The sequence below is a fragment of the Neopelma chrysocephalum genome, unplaced genomic scaffold, assembly GCF_003984885.1.
Source record: "Neopelma chrysocephalum unplaced genomic scaffold, ASM398488v2 Primary Assembly neopelma1_82, whole genome shotgun sequence".
NCBI lineage: Eukaryota > Metazoa > Chordata > Aves > Passeriformes > Pipridae > Neopelma > Neopelma chrysocephalum.
The window spans coordinates 78,693-94,025 of record NW_020897744.1 but is presented as its reverse complement, the minus strand read 5'-3'; the positions used below and the strand labels follow the sequence as shown (position 1 = coordinate 94,025).

The following is a 15,333-nucleotide window of genomic DNA, read 5'->3' as shown; positions in this document are numbered from 1 at the left end:
TTTTCCAACCCAGCCTCCTGAAAGCCTGACAATGTTTGTATTTCTCAATAACGTTGTACTTCAAATTTGGCACCTTGGTTTGGAACTGTTTGCTTGTCGAGCTCAATTCCCCAACGTAGACGGTTCCCAGCTGCTTTATCAGCAAGGTGACGAAGTTGATATTTAAATTGTGGGAGTCTAAAGGTGAGACTCGACTGATTCCAGGGAAAAGAGAAACTAAACACATCCCTCCAATTTCCTTTCAAATAATGTACAGTATCCAGATTACTGAAGTGTAAAACGAGCCCAAGGTTTGGTGACCTGGTAACCAGAAGTTGTTAAAGCTGCCTGTTGTGTGTGGATAAGCTGGAGGACAAACAGGAGTTTAAAGTGCCGCCGAGGAAGTTGACTTGAAACAATTTAATAACGTGTGGAATTTTCATACAAAAATAAGGGTGATGTGAAAAAACAATTGATGTTTATTTCTTTGAGTAATTGACTTCAAAAGATTGGGATGTTGCTCTTATTCCCCTCTGTCCTGGAACTACAAACTTTGCATCTCAAACGGCACTTACACCGTGTTTTGCTTGGTGTTTTAGTGCTTTTAAGGCTTCCCTTATTTTGCCCTATAAATAACCTCAGTTTTGACCTGCAGGGAACATCCTTTGTGTGACTGAGATGTGACTTAGGCTGAATGCTGGTTTTTAGCCTGGGCCTGCCCTGAGCCAAGACCAACAGTGGTGTGAAAGTGTCCGGGTGAATTTTGCGGGATTGAATTGAGGCGAACGCGTTACGTCGTGTTTGGAGTGGGAGATCCAGGGAAATTTAAGCCATTTGGAAAATGCACTTCTGCACTACCGAAGCTGAATGACTAAAATTATTTGTTTGAGCAACTTTCTGTGCCTTCTCTTGGATCTGGCTGGTGATTTAGCACAGAGGGACCTCCTGAAAACAGCAGTGGGGTGTTCGATGAGCGTGTGTTTGTGCTCACACAGAATCACCCTTGTGCACAGGTAGATAAGCAGGTATCATCCCAGGGATTTACCAACTCTTAACCTCTCTGAGGGCATAAGGGAGAGATAGGAGAGGATTAGACTCTCCCAGCCACGTCTTTGGGTATTTTCTTTGTTCAGGTCACCTGTGGATGTCTGTGCTTCCCCAGAGCCATTCCACATGTCTTCTCCATAATGCTCATCACTCATGGGACTGTTCCCTAAGTCTGTGTCTGATATCTCAGGTTTTTCAGGCATGTTTTTGTCTTCTGTTAAATAAAAAGAGACATCCTAATCTGTTAGTTTACTTGGCTCTTCTGACCAGAAGCTGGTGCAGATGCTCCTCAGCTGGACTGCAGAGGAGGAGGCTGAGGGCTGCCCACACCTGCACTTTTTCTCTTTCCTGTTACACAAAATCTTAATGTGAATCTGGTATAAGAGAGAATTATGGCTGGGCCCAAACAATGTTATCTGACCTTTGTGGCAGCCTAATGGATTTTTTTCCTTGGTGGACAATTCCTCCTGGTAATTCACACTGCCTTGTTCTCCCAGTGATTGCTTGTAACATTTTCCACGGGAATGATAAATGGCTTCTTAGCAGAGCCTTGTTACCTGCAAAATTGATTGGAAATTGTTTGCTGCTGAAGGTTGAGGTGCTGCCTCGTTCAGAACTTCTCTGCTGGACGGGTGAAGGATTGTCCTGAAGGAAGAGGGGGCTGAGAGCAGCCTGTCCCTTAGTGCCTGTGGACAGACTGCTCCTGGGGAAGTGGCCCTTGAAAGAGCACTGGTTAGAAATCTGCCAGAGCTGTTCATAACTCTTCATTCTGCCTTCTTGTGGTACAAAACTCTGCCTGGAGAGGTTGGTATTGTGAGAGTTTCTGGCTTTTTTGGTGATTTGTAGTTTGGCTGCTCAGTGACACATCTTGGTTATCAGCCCTGAGGGGTTTAAATATGCTCAGTAATCTTTTGTCCCCCCCACAAGATCACTTCAGAAGGGAATGTACAGTTGTGTGGATGTACACCTATGCACATCAGATTAAAAAAATAAATGATCACCCTCTCCTCAGCTGTACATTCCAGAAGTTCATTCCTTGCCCTGGAGACATGTTTGAATGCAGCTACTGGCTCTCTCTGAGTTCTACCAGGCCCTGGATAAGTGTCTTGTTGATGGTCAGGGATTGCTGGGGCCTGGGGGCATGTCAAAAGGAGACTTGTTCAGAGCTGCTGATTGATCAGGAATATCGACTTCACTCCATCATTTATTTCTCCTTTCCTTCCCTAGGAACCCACTTACTGTACACAACACCAAAAAACCAGGAGCCTCTTTCTACCCCAGCATAGCTGGAGGCAGGCAGAAGTTAGTGAAATGTTATTTTATCCTCTAACAACCTCAAAGGTTATGTTTTTGTTGTGACAGTGAGGCTTGATTATAGTAATTCTTGCAACTCGAACCTTGAAGTCGGACATCTCTCCCAATCTCCGAAGGCAACGGGGCTCTGGCTGCTCTGATCAGCACTTATTTTATCAGAGAGCTCCCTTCTTGTTTTCAAGTGGCTACCTACACACTTGGAGTTTTATTTTTTAAATTGGCAGTGGATGATTTCAAACCTGAGAACAGTTGGGTATGAATTATGTACAAGACACGGTCCCAAGGAAATGGTTACAATCTGATTAATGCTTGGATGGGGGGAATGCTGCTCTATGGCTTTGACCTTCACGTTGCATCTGTTAGATGGGGAGCTGCAAGATGCATCTTTTTCAGTCTGGTGTCTATTAAATTGGGTTAATTTACTTCAAAAATTAAAGAGTTTTTCTTTGTGCCTGTCATACATGGAGATAATCAGTTTTTGTTTGCTGAACTCTCTCCCTCCCGTTTGTGTGGGGGGTGAATGTGTACAAATAATGCTGGTTGGAGGAGAGCTTGGGGGAATCCTGGTGCTTGTCTGTGGGTCCTGTGGTACAAACAGCAGCAGAAATGGCAGCAGAGACTAATGTGTTGTGTAGTTCTTGATACATGTGCATTATAAATCAAATCCTGTCTCCAAAAATCTGTGAGTGGTTGGACTGTGCTGATGTCAGCACCGAGTGTCTCGTTCCTTCAGTACAATGGAACCAGGGGCTGAGCCAGTTATCATTCCCAGGGGCTGCACAAACCCTGCCAGGTCCAGGCAGTTGGCAAAGGGAATTTGGAAAACAGTTCAACCAGTGGTGCTCTTTTAAAATAACAATTGCTCCCCAAGACCCTTTAACTCCTAAAAAAAAAAAATAATTAAAAAAGAGGATGCTTTTCAAACCATCCTGCACCTGAGGTGAGCACAGAGAGCTCTGTGGGAAGGATCTGTGTGTCCTGTGCCTGTCAGGAGAGGCATTCCCAGTGTTCCTGCTGCTGGTGCATTGATGCTTCAGCATTTCCTCAGTCCTCCATGTTAGAGATGGAGCCACTTCAGGAAAAGTGCAGAGAAGCATTATGCAAAAATTGCTGAGCAGCTTGAGCAAACTTCTGGGCCTTGGGGTGAGCAGCAGCTCAAAGGTGACAAAGATGGAACTTTTTTCCCATTTTTCCTGACCAACGTGACTGTGAAATCCCTGTGGAGGAAGGTGAAAATACCTTGTGCCAGGAAATGAGGATTTGGCATCGTGTCACGTGTGTTGTGTGTACAATGTCACATACATAACATGCTTGTAGAAATAATAATGAAAGATTTAACAATATAGATACACCTGCATGTGGAATTACTCAGACAGTTGGGAGGACACTGGATCATTTATTTGGGAAGCTTTTCAGGCTGTGCAACCCAGCCAAACTTACCACAGAGAGCGAGGGAGAGCAGGTACCTTGTTATCCTGATAAAATGTTGTTGTAACAATTCCTTGTTATCATCTTATCCTTGTGTGTGTACCCAGCTACACACTCACAGAAAGGTCAGACATTGAAATTTTCAATATTTAAACGTTCTGCTGGAAAACCTCTGTGTGTGATGCAGGTAAAAGGGGAGCACCACACAAAGTAACCTGGGATGGTGCTGGATCTTTTCACTCTGGCAGTTTGGGCAGTGATTCCTTCTCAGGTGATGAAATTTTCCCACTAGTTTGGATATCCAGAGTCCTGTATCCAGACTTTTCAGTGACTGTAGAGAACAGGCACAACTCTGCCAGGAACAAACTTAAGTTGTCTTGCTTAGATTCTCAAATTGGTGTTTGTAAATTGTATTGATTTCCTTTTTCCCTGCAAAATCTGTCGCTTCTCACTCGTTTCATGAGGCCCTCCAAGTAATATTTCAGTAGCTTAACTGGGCAACTCTTGCTTTGAGAATTTAATTTAAAGTATCTGAGAATTTAAATATAAATTTTTTTTAAATAAGAAACTTTTACTCCAAGTGTTTCTCTCGTGTTATTGCAATGTTGTTCAGAGCAGCAATTTCACACCACTTGGCTTATTTACTTCCCTTGTAACCTGAAGCTCATAAAGGAAGTTTGATTGTATAAATCAGGTTTATATCAGTGTGTTTCTATAAGTGGCACAGTGTCATATGATGGCAGAAAGGAAGAAGGGGGAAAATCCATTCTCAAATGTCTTCTTAAAAATTACATTTTCAAGTCTGTATATTTATCCATTGCAGTATAGATTTGTCATTATATCCTATTTCTCAGAAATCCTTGAATTAATATATTTGGCTGAAGAGCCGTGAGTAATAAATAGGGTTTAAAAAATCTCCCTTGAATTAAATTAACGGGTTTAAAGGTACTGCTTTTTCAGAATTCACTAAAAATTGCAAGGGTTTTATATTCTCCAAGAGCACCACACAGACAGAAGGGCATAATCAGGAAAAATGAGCTTTACTGTTTCAGGTGAACTCGAGGAAGAATATAAAGTAGAACATAAAAATACTGAAGGCAAGTGGCCTCCAACTCTCTCAATAAAATTGGGTGGTAGTGATATCAAGGAGGTGTTGACTGAGGAAGTTTATTTATGTGTAGTATAAAAATTGCTTTTTTCTGGCCACTGTTCCCATTAATTCTTCAGTTCCTGATAATTTTTTAGCTTCATTAAAGGAAAACTCTCTGCCTAATACTTGGTGTAAAGAGAGAGGGAGTGAAGATGGTTATGGTGGGATATGGTACAAATTGTTTGATAGATTGACACGTTGCAGAGGAGTTGAATGGTTTGGACAGCCAAGAGAACTAACCAAAAATAAAATACTCATAACCTGCAGGTTGCCAGAGCTCTTCTGTGGATAACACTTGTCCAAAGTGAAATTGTGGCTTGACACCTTCTGAAAATGAGTCAGCAGCTTATTTTGGTTTGTTATCACTGTCAGATTGAACAATGCCTTGTTTAAGAAAGATGGGAAGACAACGGTGCCTCTTCCCCTCCTTTAACGAGTGGTTGATGGTGGGAGGGGTTTTCTCATGTTGAAAAAACAAGCATTTGAATTGAGAAGAAAAATAGTTGGCAGGTGTGAGCAGATGTCATGTTCCTCTCCTTCCATCCACCACTGTAAAAATGGGGGAGGGGGAATGACTAAATAGGCTTCAAAAAGACAGAGAACACTTACTGCTCTTTTTTCTGCATGAATTTGAATAATGTTCTGAATGATGGGATCTTTAACTGGCAGCTGATTTCACCTTCCCTTTCTGTGCCAGGGTGCACTTCAGTCAGAGCTCGTGGTTTTGGGGACCAGGAAATCCTGGGTTTAATTGTCCTTTCCATCTAAGCCTTCCACTTTCCCCACACAATATTTTCTCATCTGGGAGCTCTGCTCCAGCAATAAACTCAGACAGGTGGGAGAGCTTGGAAGAGTTGCCTCCTGTGGGAAGTTCTTGCGTGGAGGGTTGTCGGTGTTGGGTGGTCCATGAACACCTGACGGCTTTTTGGTGGCCTCAGGAAACGAGAGCACTGTGACACCACAGTGCAAGGTTTGAACTTCTTCAGCATCTCTGCACTTTCAGCACCTCCCCTCTCATTGATACCCTGTTGTGCCAAACCAAAATCAGGCAGAGAGCTGGAAACAGCTCTTCCCACTCCCTCTTCCAACGGGTCATGGATGTGCTTCCAATGAGTCTTTTAAAGCACAGGAGCCCTTTCCAAACCCAGCATTTAACCTTTGAAATGGTGTGGGGTTGATTGGGCAGGTAAAGTCCAATATCCCTGAGCTCTGTAGTTAATGTTTGCTCCTTGTTTGGCACCGGGCTGGCCCAGCAGTGCTGCCCACGGGACAGGGTTGTGCCCGGGCACCCGCCAGGGCTGGGGCACAACCTCTGCACTTGGCACGGGCACCTCATACCCTTGGACTTTGGGCTGTTGCTGCTCTTTGTTACAAGTGTCTTGTACTGTGTTTCTTTACTGAGTTACTGGATTATCTTGGAGCTTTACAGTTCTTAAACCCAAGTTTTTGCTGAGCTCTGGCCTGGAAGGGAGTGGTGGGGCTGTGGGAAATGCTCTTCCTTGTTTTTCCTTGTCTTTACCAGAAAATCATTTCATGTAGTGATTCATCTGTAATGATGCACAGCTCCTCTTTTGTAAATGATGGGACAGGTCTGTTTACTCTTATTCTGTCCCTCAGAAAAGGCTACTTGGGGTAATTTTCTTTTACTCACAATACTGGTCTTGAGTGGGAATGGACTTGTGTGGAATCAGGAATACACAAACATGGCCAAAAGTATCTTGAAATTCCCTGTCTTAAATATTGTTTATTGCACTGATGTGTAAGGTTATTTCCTAAATAAAACTCTTAGGTGTCTGGTTTTCTAGATGCTCTCTAATTTAAGGATATTGAGACTTTAGTTAATAATATTGCAACCTTTTAAGCTTGTAAGTGGCTTCCAGAGAAAGGTGAAGGGGCTTATTTCCAAGGGGGATTTAAAATGCAAGGCCTTGGCCGTGTGTTGCTGAGGTTTTCTGACCATGGGGCAAACCAGTGGAAAAGCTGTTGGAATCCAAATCCTTGTTGTGCTGAACCAAAGGTGAACTCAAGTTCCTGGAGGTGGCAGGGAAGGCAAGAGGGACAGGGAATGTGAGGATGAGCCGGTCTCACGTTGAGCTCTGCCTGGAGGTTGGAGCAGTGACCTCCACAGGTCCCCTTCAACCTCAATTATTCCATGACTACCCAGAGACTGAAGTACAAATGCATCCCCTTATCTGTGGCAGACAAACTCCTTTGTCTCTGCTGCTACCTGGGGTGTAAAAGCCTTGGAATGCCATTGGAAGAGCCACTCCAAGGAGAGCAGTAGCAGATCCTGAGGGACAGGTGTAAAACACGAGACACGAGGAGTTATGGCCATAAAGATAAGACCTGATTGCCCGTGATTTAAGGGCAGGATCTCAAGTTTTATGATGTTATCCCCCTTGTTAGAGCTGCTGGGAATGAATGGTGTCACATGGACACGGGGAGACACCACAGGAACTTCCAGATGCCCCTCATTTTACCCAGGGGATGGAATTGTGGTGCCAGGGCAGCTCTCTGGGCTCTGCATGTGCTTTGAGGGCCCTCAAACCCTGCTGAGGAGCCAGAGGGGAGGAAGAGGGTGCAGTTCCTTGTAATGCATCTTGCTTTTCAATCTGGCAAATGAACTTGGCTTGTGTAGGTTGGATTCCATGACTGTGGTTGATTTGTGGGACACACAAGATGTCAGTGTTTCACTCCAGAATCCCAGCAGGAGGAGCTGGGCTTTGTCCTGCTGCTCACTGGTTTTTATCTTCTCTTCTATGTATACATCAAAAAGCAGAACTCACCTGCTTAAATATCTTCATTTTTTAGTTAAATTAAGAAAAAAAATTGCAATTTTGAGTCTTCTGGGGAGATTCAGGTTGCTCTTACCAATTTTCTGAATTTATTTCTTTTTCATTATCTCCAGCAAGTTGAACATTGAGGGTCAGTTATCAAGGACACTCATGCCTGGCTTTCCTCAGTCAATGCTACTCAAAGACACCAGGATAATATTAAAAGTTTGGCTTTGGGATATTCATTTTGAAGCATAATTATCAACTAACTGTGCAGGATGAGCAACCCAAACTCCCCAAACCGAGTCACCTTGCAGCCAGAGCAGCACAGGCTTCTTAGAGGCTGAAATGTGTGAGGTGCAGGTTGTTTGCTGTTGTGCACAAATAACTCTTGACTCTTTTTATTCTTGTGGGGGATGAGATATTTTTAAAGCTGATGGCTTTTAGTATTATAAAGTAAGTAGAGTTATTTGAACATTACGGGTGTTTTTTGGTCGCGCGTTATGCCACGAACGCCCTAAAATGACATTGTGATACCTGAATGAAGTAATAAGATGGAGTTTAATGCTAACTCCTATTTTTTCTTGGCCTTGCAGAAGAGGAAGATGGTGTTTGGGAGAACGGGCTCTCCTATGAGTGCCGCACTCTGCTCTTCAAGGCCGTTCACAACCTGCTGGAGAGGTGTCTGATGAACAGGAACTTCGTGCGCATTGGCAAGTGGTTCGTGAAGCCTTATGAGAAGGATGAGAAACCCATAAACAAGAGGTAGGATGGCTGATTTTGCTTTATCAGGGTTTTGTTTGCTTTATTTTGCTTTTATCAGGATGTTTCATTTTGCTTTGTTAGGGGTGGCTCAAGTTTCGTGCTGGAAGAAAGGTTTAATCGAGAGAATTCTATGATTTATTCGTGAGCCTGGATCTCTGCCCTTCCTCATTTTTTCTGCCTTTTTGGAGTTCTTCAGGCCTTTCTTATGACAGAGGAAGTAATGCTGAGTGTAGTAGGCAATCTTTTCTGTACTGGTGTTCATGTACAGACCATGGATAAGATTGGAAAAGAAGGTAGATTGGATAAGTTGGAAAAGAAGGTGTAGAGCCTTCTAGAGGAAGAAAAAGATACCTCTATGAAGAGATGCTTGCCAGTATCTGGGATTAATTCTGCTTGTAAACACTAAACTCATGGTAGAGAGCTCTTTACAGGTTCCACATGAGCTCTGGATAATCTGCATCTTATGGGAGATGTTGAGAGGAGAGTTTGGAATGTCAGCTCCTGGTCAGGAGGAAGGTGGTGTCTGGGAGCACTGGTGTTAAAAGGATCCATGTGGCCTCCACACTGAGAGGAGAAGGCAAGGAGAGAATTCCTGATCTAAACTGGAAGGACTTCTCCTCCTGGCTCTAACGTGGTTTGACACGGTCTATGTTGCCTAGCAATAAATAATGAAATGAATAAAAACTAGGTTAGCTGGAACAAGTTTAATCGCTGTTCCCAAATCAGCTTTTAAAATCCAAAGTAATTTAAAGCTTAGATGATGGGTTTTTTTTTGTGTGGCTTTTGTGTGTGTGTGTGTGTCTGTGTATGTGTTAAATCTTGCACGCAGGAAATTTGGAGATCAGTGGCTTTGCTGGTTGGGTGTGGAGTTGGCCATTGTTGGCATCTTCTGCAATAGATTTAAACTTGAAAGAAATTTAGGAGCTGTTTTGGAGCAAAAGAAGCAGAAGCACATGTTTTGTGTGTGTTTCTATTAGTAGTTGTGAACTGCTGCTTTTAATTTATGTATAAACTGGTCCTCTAGTTCTAAGCATCTCTTTCTCCACCCTGGTCAGGGCAAATGTTTCCTCTCTGGGGTGTCCTTGTCCATCCATTTTTTCTCTGTGTTGTTGCTATAAATCAATAATAAACAGTTTACTTTTAACTATTTCAGCCAATACTGTCTTGGCACAGTCTGGGCTTTCCTCCTTTGAGGAGCTGGCTGACCAAACTGCCATTTGAAACTAGCATTAGTTATGTTGTGGCATCTCTTACAGTAACTCTATAAAGCTACAAAAGCTGCTGAAAGCTTTTAAAAATAAAATAGCAGCGTTTGTTTAATTTGGAGGCTGATTCTTTTTGAAAGAAGGTCACAAGGTCAACCTGCTTGATGAAAATAAGGAATTGTGTGCCTACCCACACACCTTCATCATGTGTAGCCCAGAACTACTGGAAAAACATGTAAAAAGGTTGGACAGGTCTGTGGAAGAGTTTTCATTGGGGGGAAATTTCAGCATTTCCTACCAGGTAGCTCCAGGCCATGTGATGTTCTGAGCACTGGCTTTAGGAAGTAAAGTGAGGGGAATGGTTAACAGATATGAAAACTCGTGGCATATTTGGCCTCATCCCTTGTAGGAATATCTAGAATTTGGATCAGCTGGAAAGTTGGGCTCTTCAGAGGTGTCTCCTAGGGGAAAAACCCAAATCTTGCAGTAGGTGCTTTGTGATGCCACCTCTGTAGCTGCAAAGTCTGGCACTCCCTGAGGGAGGAGGAAATGTCAAGAGAGATGGTTGGAGTGGATTTTGGTTTCTTGTATAAATTGGAACACTGTTCTAGTCCAAAGGAACATTTCTCTCTTATCAAAAGTCAACGGTGACACTGCAGCAAACTCAACATGAAGGGACTTGAGCCGGCCTGGAAAATGCTCTGAGTGTTGCACCTGGGGTGTTCCTTACCAGCCAGCTGGTCTAGGACTAACAAAAACTAAACCTGAATACAACTTTTACATAGTTTTCATTCCTTAGGATCCATTTAATCAACCAGACCTATAGGAAATGTATCTTTTTTTTTGGTAGACGTGGCTGACTTCATTAAAAACCAAACTAAACCCTCAGCAGCCCCTCCCCAAAGCCACTCCTGTGTGCAGGAGTGGGGATGCACATATCAGTTTTGAAGCTCTAGTTCTGTCTTTGATCCCATATTTTGTGCTTTGCTGTCTTTGGGGCTGTTCTTTGCATTAACATTCAGAAACCCTGTGAAGGGATTCCCGTGCCCGTGTAATTTGAAGGCCTTCAGTGTCCTGGGGATGTGAAGTTTGGAGGAGAGTTTATCCAACCCTGCACTTTGGGGCTTGGCCAACCACTGGAGAGACTTGTTCCCTGTGTTTCACAGCTCCAGATTTCAGTCAGGTTGGTTGTTCTTGCTGACAATCTTTAGTCTCAAAGCCTTGGAGTGCCAAGGGAGCGCTCGGAGCTCTCGGTGGTGGAGGTGCCTTCCCGGGGCTGTGGGACCTCAGCCCCGCTCTGTCCCTGCCTGTCTCTCTGAAGGATGTGCAAATAGAGCTGTTTCTTTCATTTGAAGCTGATCCCATCTGGATTTTTCCTAGTTCTGTTTGAAAGCCTGTGTTTCCAGAACGGGAGATTTTCTGTTCCCTGCTCTCCCAACAATAGCAGCCGGTCGTGCTGCGCTGTCCGTGTGCGTGTGGGGGCACAGCAGCCGTGGGGCTGGGATTCCTGAGAGGTGTTTGCCTGTCATAACAGACCCTCCAGCAGCTCTGCCTTCCTCCCTGTTGCTCTATTTTTTTTCTCCTTGTATCAGGTCATATTAAAAAAAAAAAGTCCATTTCATCAGACATTTTAATTTTCACAAGACCCCTAACGTTCATAATCTGATGCCGCCGTGGCGTGTGAACAGATGACCAGGGAAGTAAGAATTACTTTTAAGTGTTTGCTGCTTAATGATGCGACTTCTAGACCAAATAAACTTATTAAATAATATGAGGTCAGTTTAATATCTCTCAAAAATGCTGCTGGGGGAGCAGGAAGCCCTCAGCTGTTTGCCTTGCGCCGTCACGTGCCGCGTGTTGACGCGGCTGCGAGGGAACAACCGTGACCTGCTCTTCCCTCCCTCCCTCCCTCCCTTTGCCTCCCCTGCTGCTCCCCAGTCTAAAACCAGCTCTGAGCAAAGCGAGACACTCATGGATTTGGTGAAATTTGATCTGGTAGAACAAGTCACGATTCCCGAGCCTGAGGAAACTGTCTGAGGTTTTCAAGTATGTTGGTTCCCCTCCTGTTTATAGATCGGGCAGGGATGGAGCAGCCAACTCCCTCTGGGGGTGTGGTGGGGCTGCTGCTCCTTTTTAAATGGATGATTTCAGCAGAACAGCAGTAAAACCAAACACTAAAGAGAAGGTTTTGCTGGTGGTCTTAGCTGTAACCAAACAGAGAGAGAATAATTGCCCCTGTATTTGTCACAACCTGTTTCGGTCACTTAAAGCAAAGGAGACACAGAAACTCAAATGTGGTTTAAACAACTGCACATTAAATGAAAGTTTGACAAACAGGAATGTCATTCCCTCTTCTCCTTTCCAGCCAGTTGTGTTGTTACTGCCACTTTCAGGAATATGGTTATCTGTGCTTTATTCCAAAATCCACCCTATAAATGTCTGAGATTGTGACCTGCTGCATCCAGCTGCTCTGGTTGGCTGCTCCAATAACTGTCTCTGCAGGAGACTGTTCCTCTTACTCATTAGCAGTGTATACCTGGGATCAATATGATTAGGAAACTTGTCAAATTAAATACTAGTTTAGGTGGAATTTCATCCTGGAGATGAAAGCTGACACTCCTCATGAAGCAGAAGTACCCCATGTTTACATGGAGGGCACCTCTTGGAGTTTTGGTCATAATTACAACTTGCTAAACTTTAACACAATTGAAATACCAGTAAGCAAATAATTGAGTAATCCTGATTTTTGTGGGTGGCTCTGATAGACAACTGAAAACCCAGCGTTCTAAAAGGTGCTATATTACTTGTATGGTTGCTTTTTCTTTCCTTCCTTGTTATTGGGAAATAATACAACCACTTGCAGTGGGTGGCAAAGCAGAACTTGTGTCTGACGAGTTCACTTAAAAAAACAAAATGCAGAAAAAACACCAGAGAAAAACACCACACCCCCAAAACAAGTAAAAACCCCCCAAAATCCCCCCCAAAACCCACTTGGAAAAGCACAGGTGATAAGCTTATCACAGCCTACAAAATGTAACTTGCTGCACAGGTTTCACAGGTTTGTACCCTGAGTCTGGGTACAGGATTTTATAATGCCAGCCCACCATTCCCTTCTTTTTTTTCTCCATGGAAATCCTATTTTAGCTACCTGATGTAAACAACAACTCCATGAGAAATGACTGCTGAGAAATATTCCAGGTATCAGTTTGGTTTTATTGGAAACCTTTGTACATGTAATTATCTGGATTTCAAGGTGTGCTTATCACAGTTCTGGAGACAGGGATTTTTTTTATTCTCTACCTCATCTTGCCATGAGGAAGAACTGGCTCCAGTGGGTGTGATCCCTGATTCCTGGGTGGAATGGCCATGGCTGTGGGGACTGTGGGGGGTGTTATTTTTCAGGCTGAGCCCTGGAGATGGTCCTGCTGCCCAAAATGTCTGTCTGGATAAAGGAACAGCACTGGTGGGATCAGCTGCTGGTGCTTGGTCTTCGCTGCCCTTAAACAAAGGCAGTGCTGTGCTTTTGGTCTTTCTGACCCACATTTCTCCCTCATCCCCCCTTTGGCTGCTTTTTTCCCTGTTTCCCATGGCTCATCTTCCCACAGGAACAGAGTATTGTACTCCTTGATCCCCCAGAACGATGCTGGGAATTATTATTAATTCCAAACAAAATTTCTGGGTGCTAAAGCTCCAAAATTCCTTCACCCTGGAGTTAACCACAAGACCAAAGTGCAGCCCCAGGTTTGGGCTTTATTTCTGTGTGTTCAGTTTGCAACAGTAATATCTGGAACCGAGTGGCTCTTCCTTGGAATATTTCCTACGGAGGCCTCACAGCTCTTTGCAGTATAAATTTCCTCCCTATGTTAATCTTTAAATCAAACAATGTCAACATTTTTTTACACCAGCTCTAATGAGGCTGTTCTGGCATCGTGTCCCGGCAGGAGAGCAGGTGATGTTTTTCCTTTGACTGGAGACAGCTGGAATTGAGAGCTGCTGTAAGTAGGACAGTGCAGGATAAACAGCAGGAGCTGAGAGCATTGATCACATGATTGTCTCTTTGGAATATTGGGTTGCTACAGAGACTACAAGCAGACAAATTTAGCACTTTACATCACAAAGCAGTTTTCTCTTATTTAGCTTAAATTACACTGGTAGTTGGTTCATCAGGAAAAAATGATACGGCTCTTGGTTTTTAGCTTTCAACAATAAATCTGCTCTTTTTGTTCACTGAACAATGAAATAACACAAAACCCCATCCAGATACTTGAGATTTTGTTAAATGGCAATTTGGTAATGCATTTCCATTCTGAACTTTGAAAAAAAAAAATCTGGCTTAACAAGATGTTTGTAAATGTTTCAGGATGGGAAAGAGCAATACATGGAAAGCTGTTACAGAGGCTTTGAAACACAGTGATGTCTGAGGATTTCCCATTCCCCAAATCTATTCTGGATCCTAATCCTTTCTAGCACAGGGATATTTCTCTGGGAAAGCTCAACTTCAGGTCATTGAGATTTGCAGCCTCAAATTAAAGGATGCTGCAGTATAAGGTGACAGGTTTATTAGTCTCATTTAAGTCCTGAAATACAGGAACAGGAGCAAACTTTTTGTAGGATTGTTTATAATTGAGTCTGGAGAAATACAGACCTATTGTGTTATATACACACAAACACATATATTTATATCTTTTTGTGTGTGTATATATTTAAACTTGCTGCATTCTGAAAAAATCAGTTTGCTGCTTCTTAGTGTCTTAGAATTTTAGTATGTACACAAATAAATTTTTTTGTTTCAGCTTTGTTTTTATTGGGGTGAAGCTCATTAATAATGAAGTTTAATTTAAAAATATGGAAGTCCAGGGTGACTGTGGCTAATTCTGCAATACAGGTCACTTGCTACATTTATATTTGTTTTAGTGCACACAGTGTGCTTGTGGAATAAATACATATTTTTAACTCTCTGGTCCAAATAAAATCCAAACATCCCCAGCTGGGCTGGAGAACCTTTTGACAGGAATCATTAGTGATGTGCTTTGAACTGGAAGTTTTTTCTCCTTTGCTGTTGCTTTGTGTTCCCATCCCAACCAGCTTTGGGCTGTATTTCCCTCCCTGGCCATGGGGAGTTCCTGGGAATGTTAGAAGGGTGTTTGCTGCTCCATCTCTTTGTCACAATCACATATATGAGATATATACATTTATAATATAGAGAGAATGAGGAGCTGATGTCTCTTATCCTCTATTTCCCTCAGTGCTTAAAAGGCAGAATAACCCACTCAAAATAACTAAAACAAAACAAAAAAAACCCTTCTGAAGTATTTCATAATTAAACAATTTATGTGCTTGCCTCGTGTGGGGTTTTTTTTTCCTCCTTCATTTCTTAAATCAAGAAAACTGGAATATTTTCCCTGGCAATTATTGCTGGAAGTGTGTTAATATAACAATCTAATTTTGGTGTTTTACTTATATTTTGCTGATTACAGCAAATGAATCCTTAATTTCCTGCTCCTTTGTAGTCAGAATGAAGTTTGTGGGGTTGGGTAATTCAGGATTGTGGTGGGTGGGAATTGGAGGTGTTTAAACCAGGATGGGGTTTTGGAGCAGCAAAGGTGTGAAGGGGGTGGTGGAGAAGCTGCTCGTCTTTAGTGCTCTGGGGTGTTCCAGCTGCACCTGCAAG

The 15,333-nt window shown here is 43.1% G+C and overlaps 1 protein-coding gene across 1 annotated transcript in view; it reads left to right on the top strand.

The window, feature by feature from the left end:
• The window catches only part of MED13 (mediator complex subunit 13), a 52,612-nt gene that overhangs the window by 2,734 nt on the left and 34,545 nt on the right, over positions 1-15,333 (top strand). Inside the window, exon 3 of the mRNA XM_027690766.1 lies at positions 8,289-8,457. Coding sequence (XP_027546567.1) covers positions 8,289-8,457 — 169 coding nt within the window. The remainder of the gene's footprint in view (positions 1-8,288; positions 8,458-15,333) is intronic.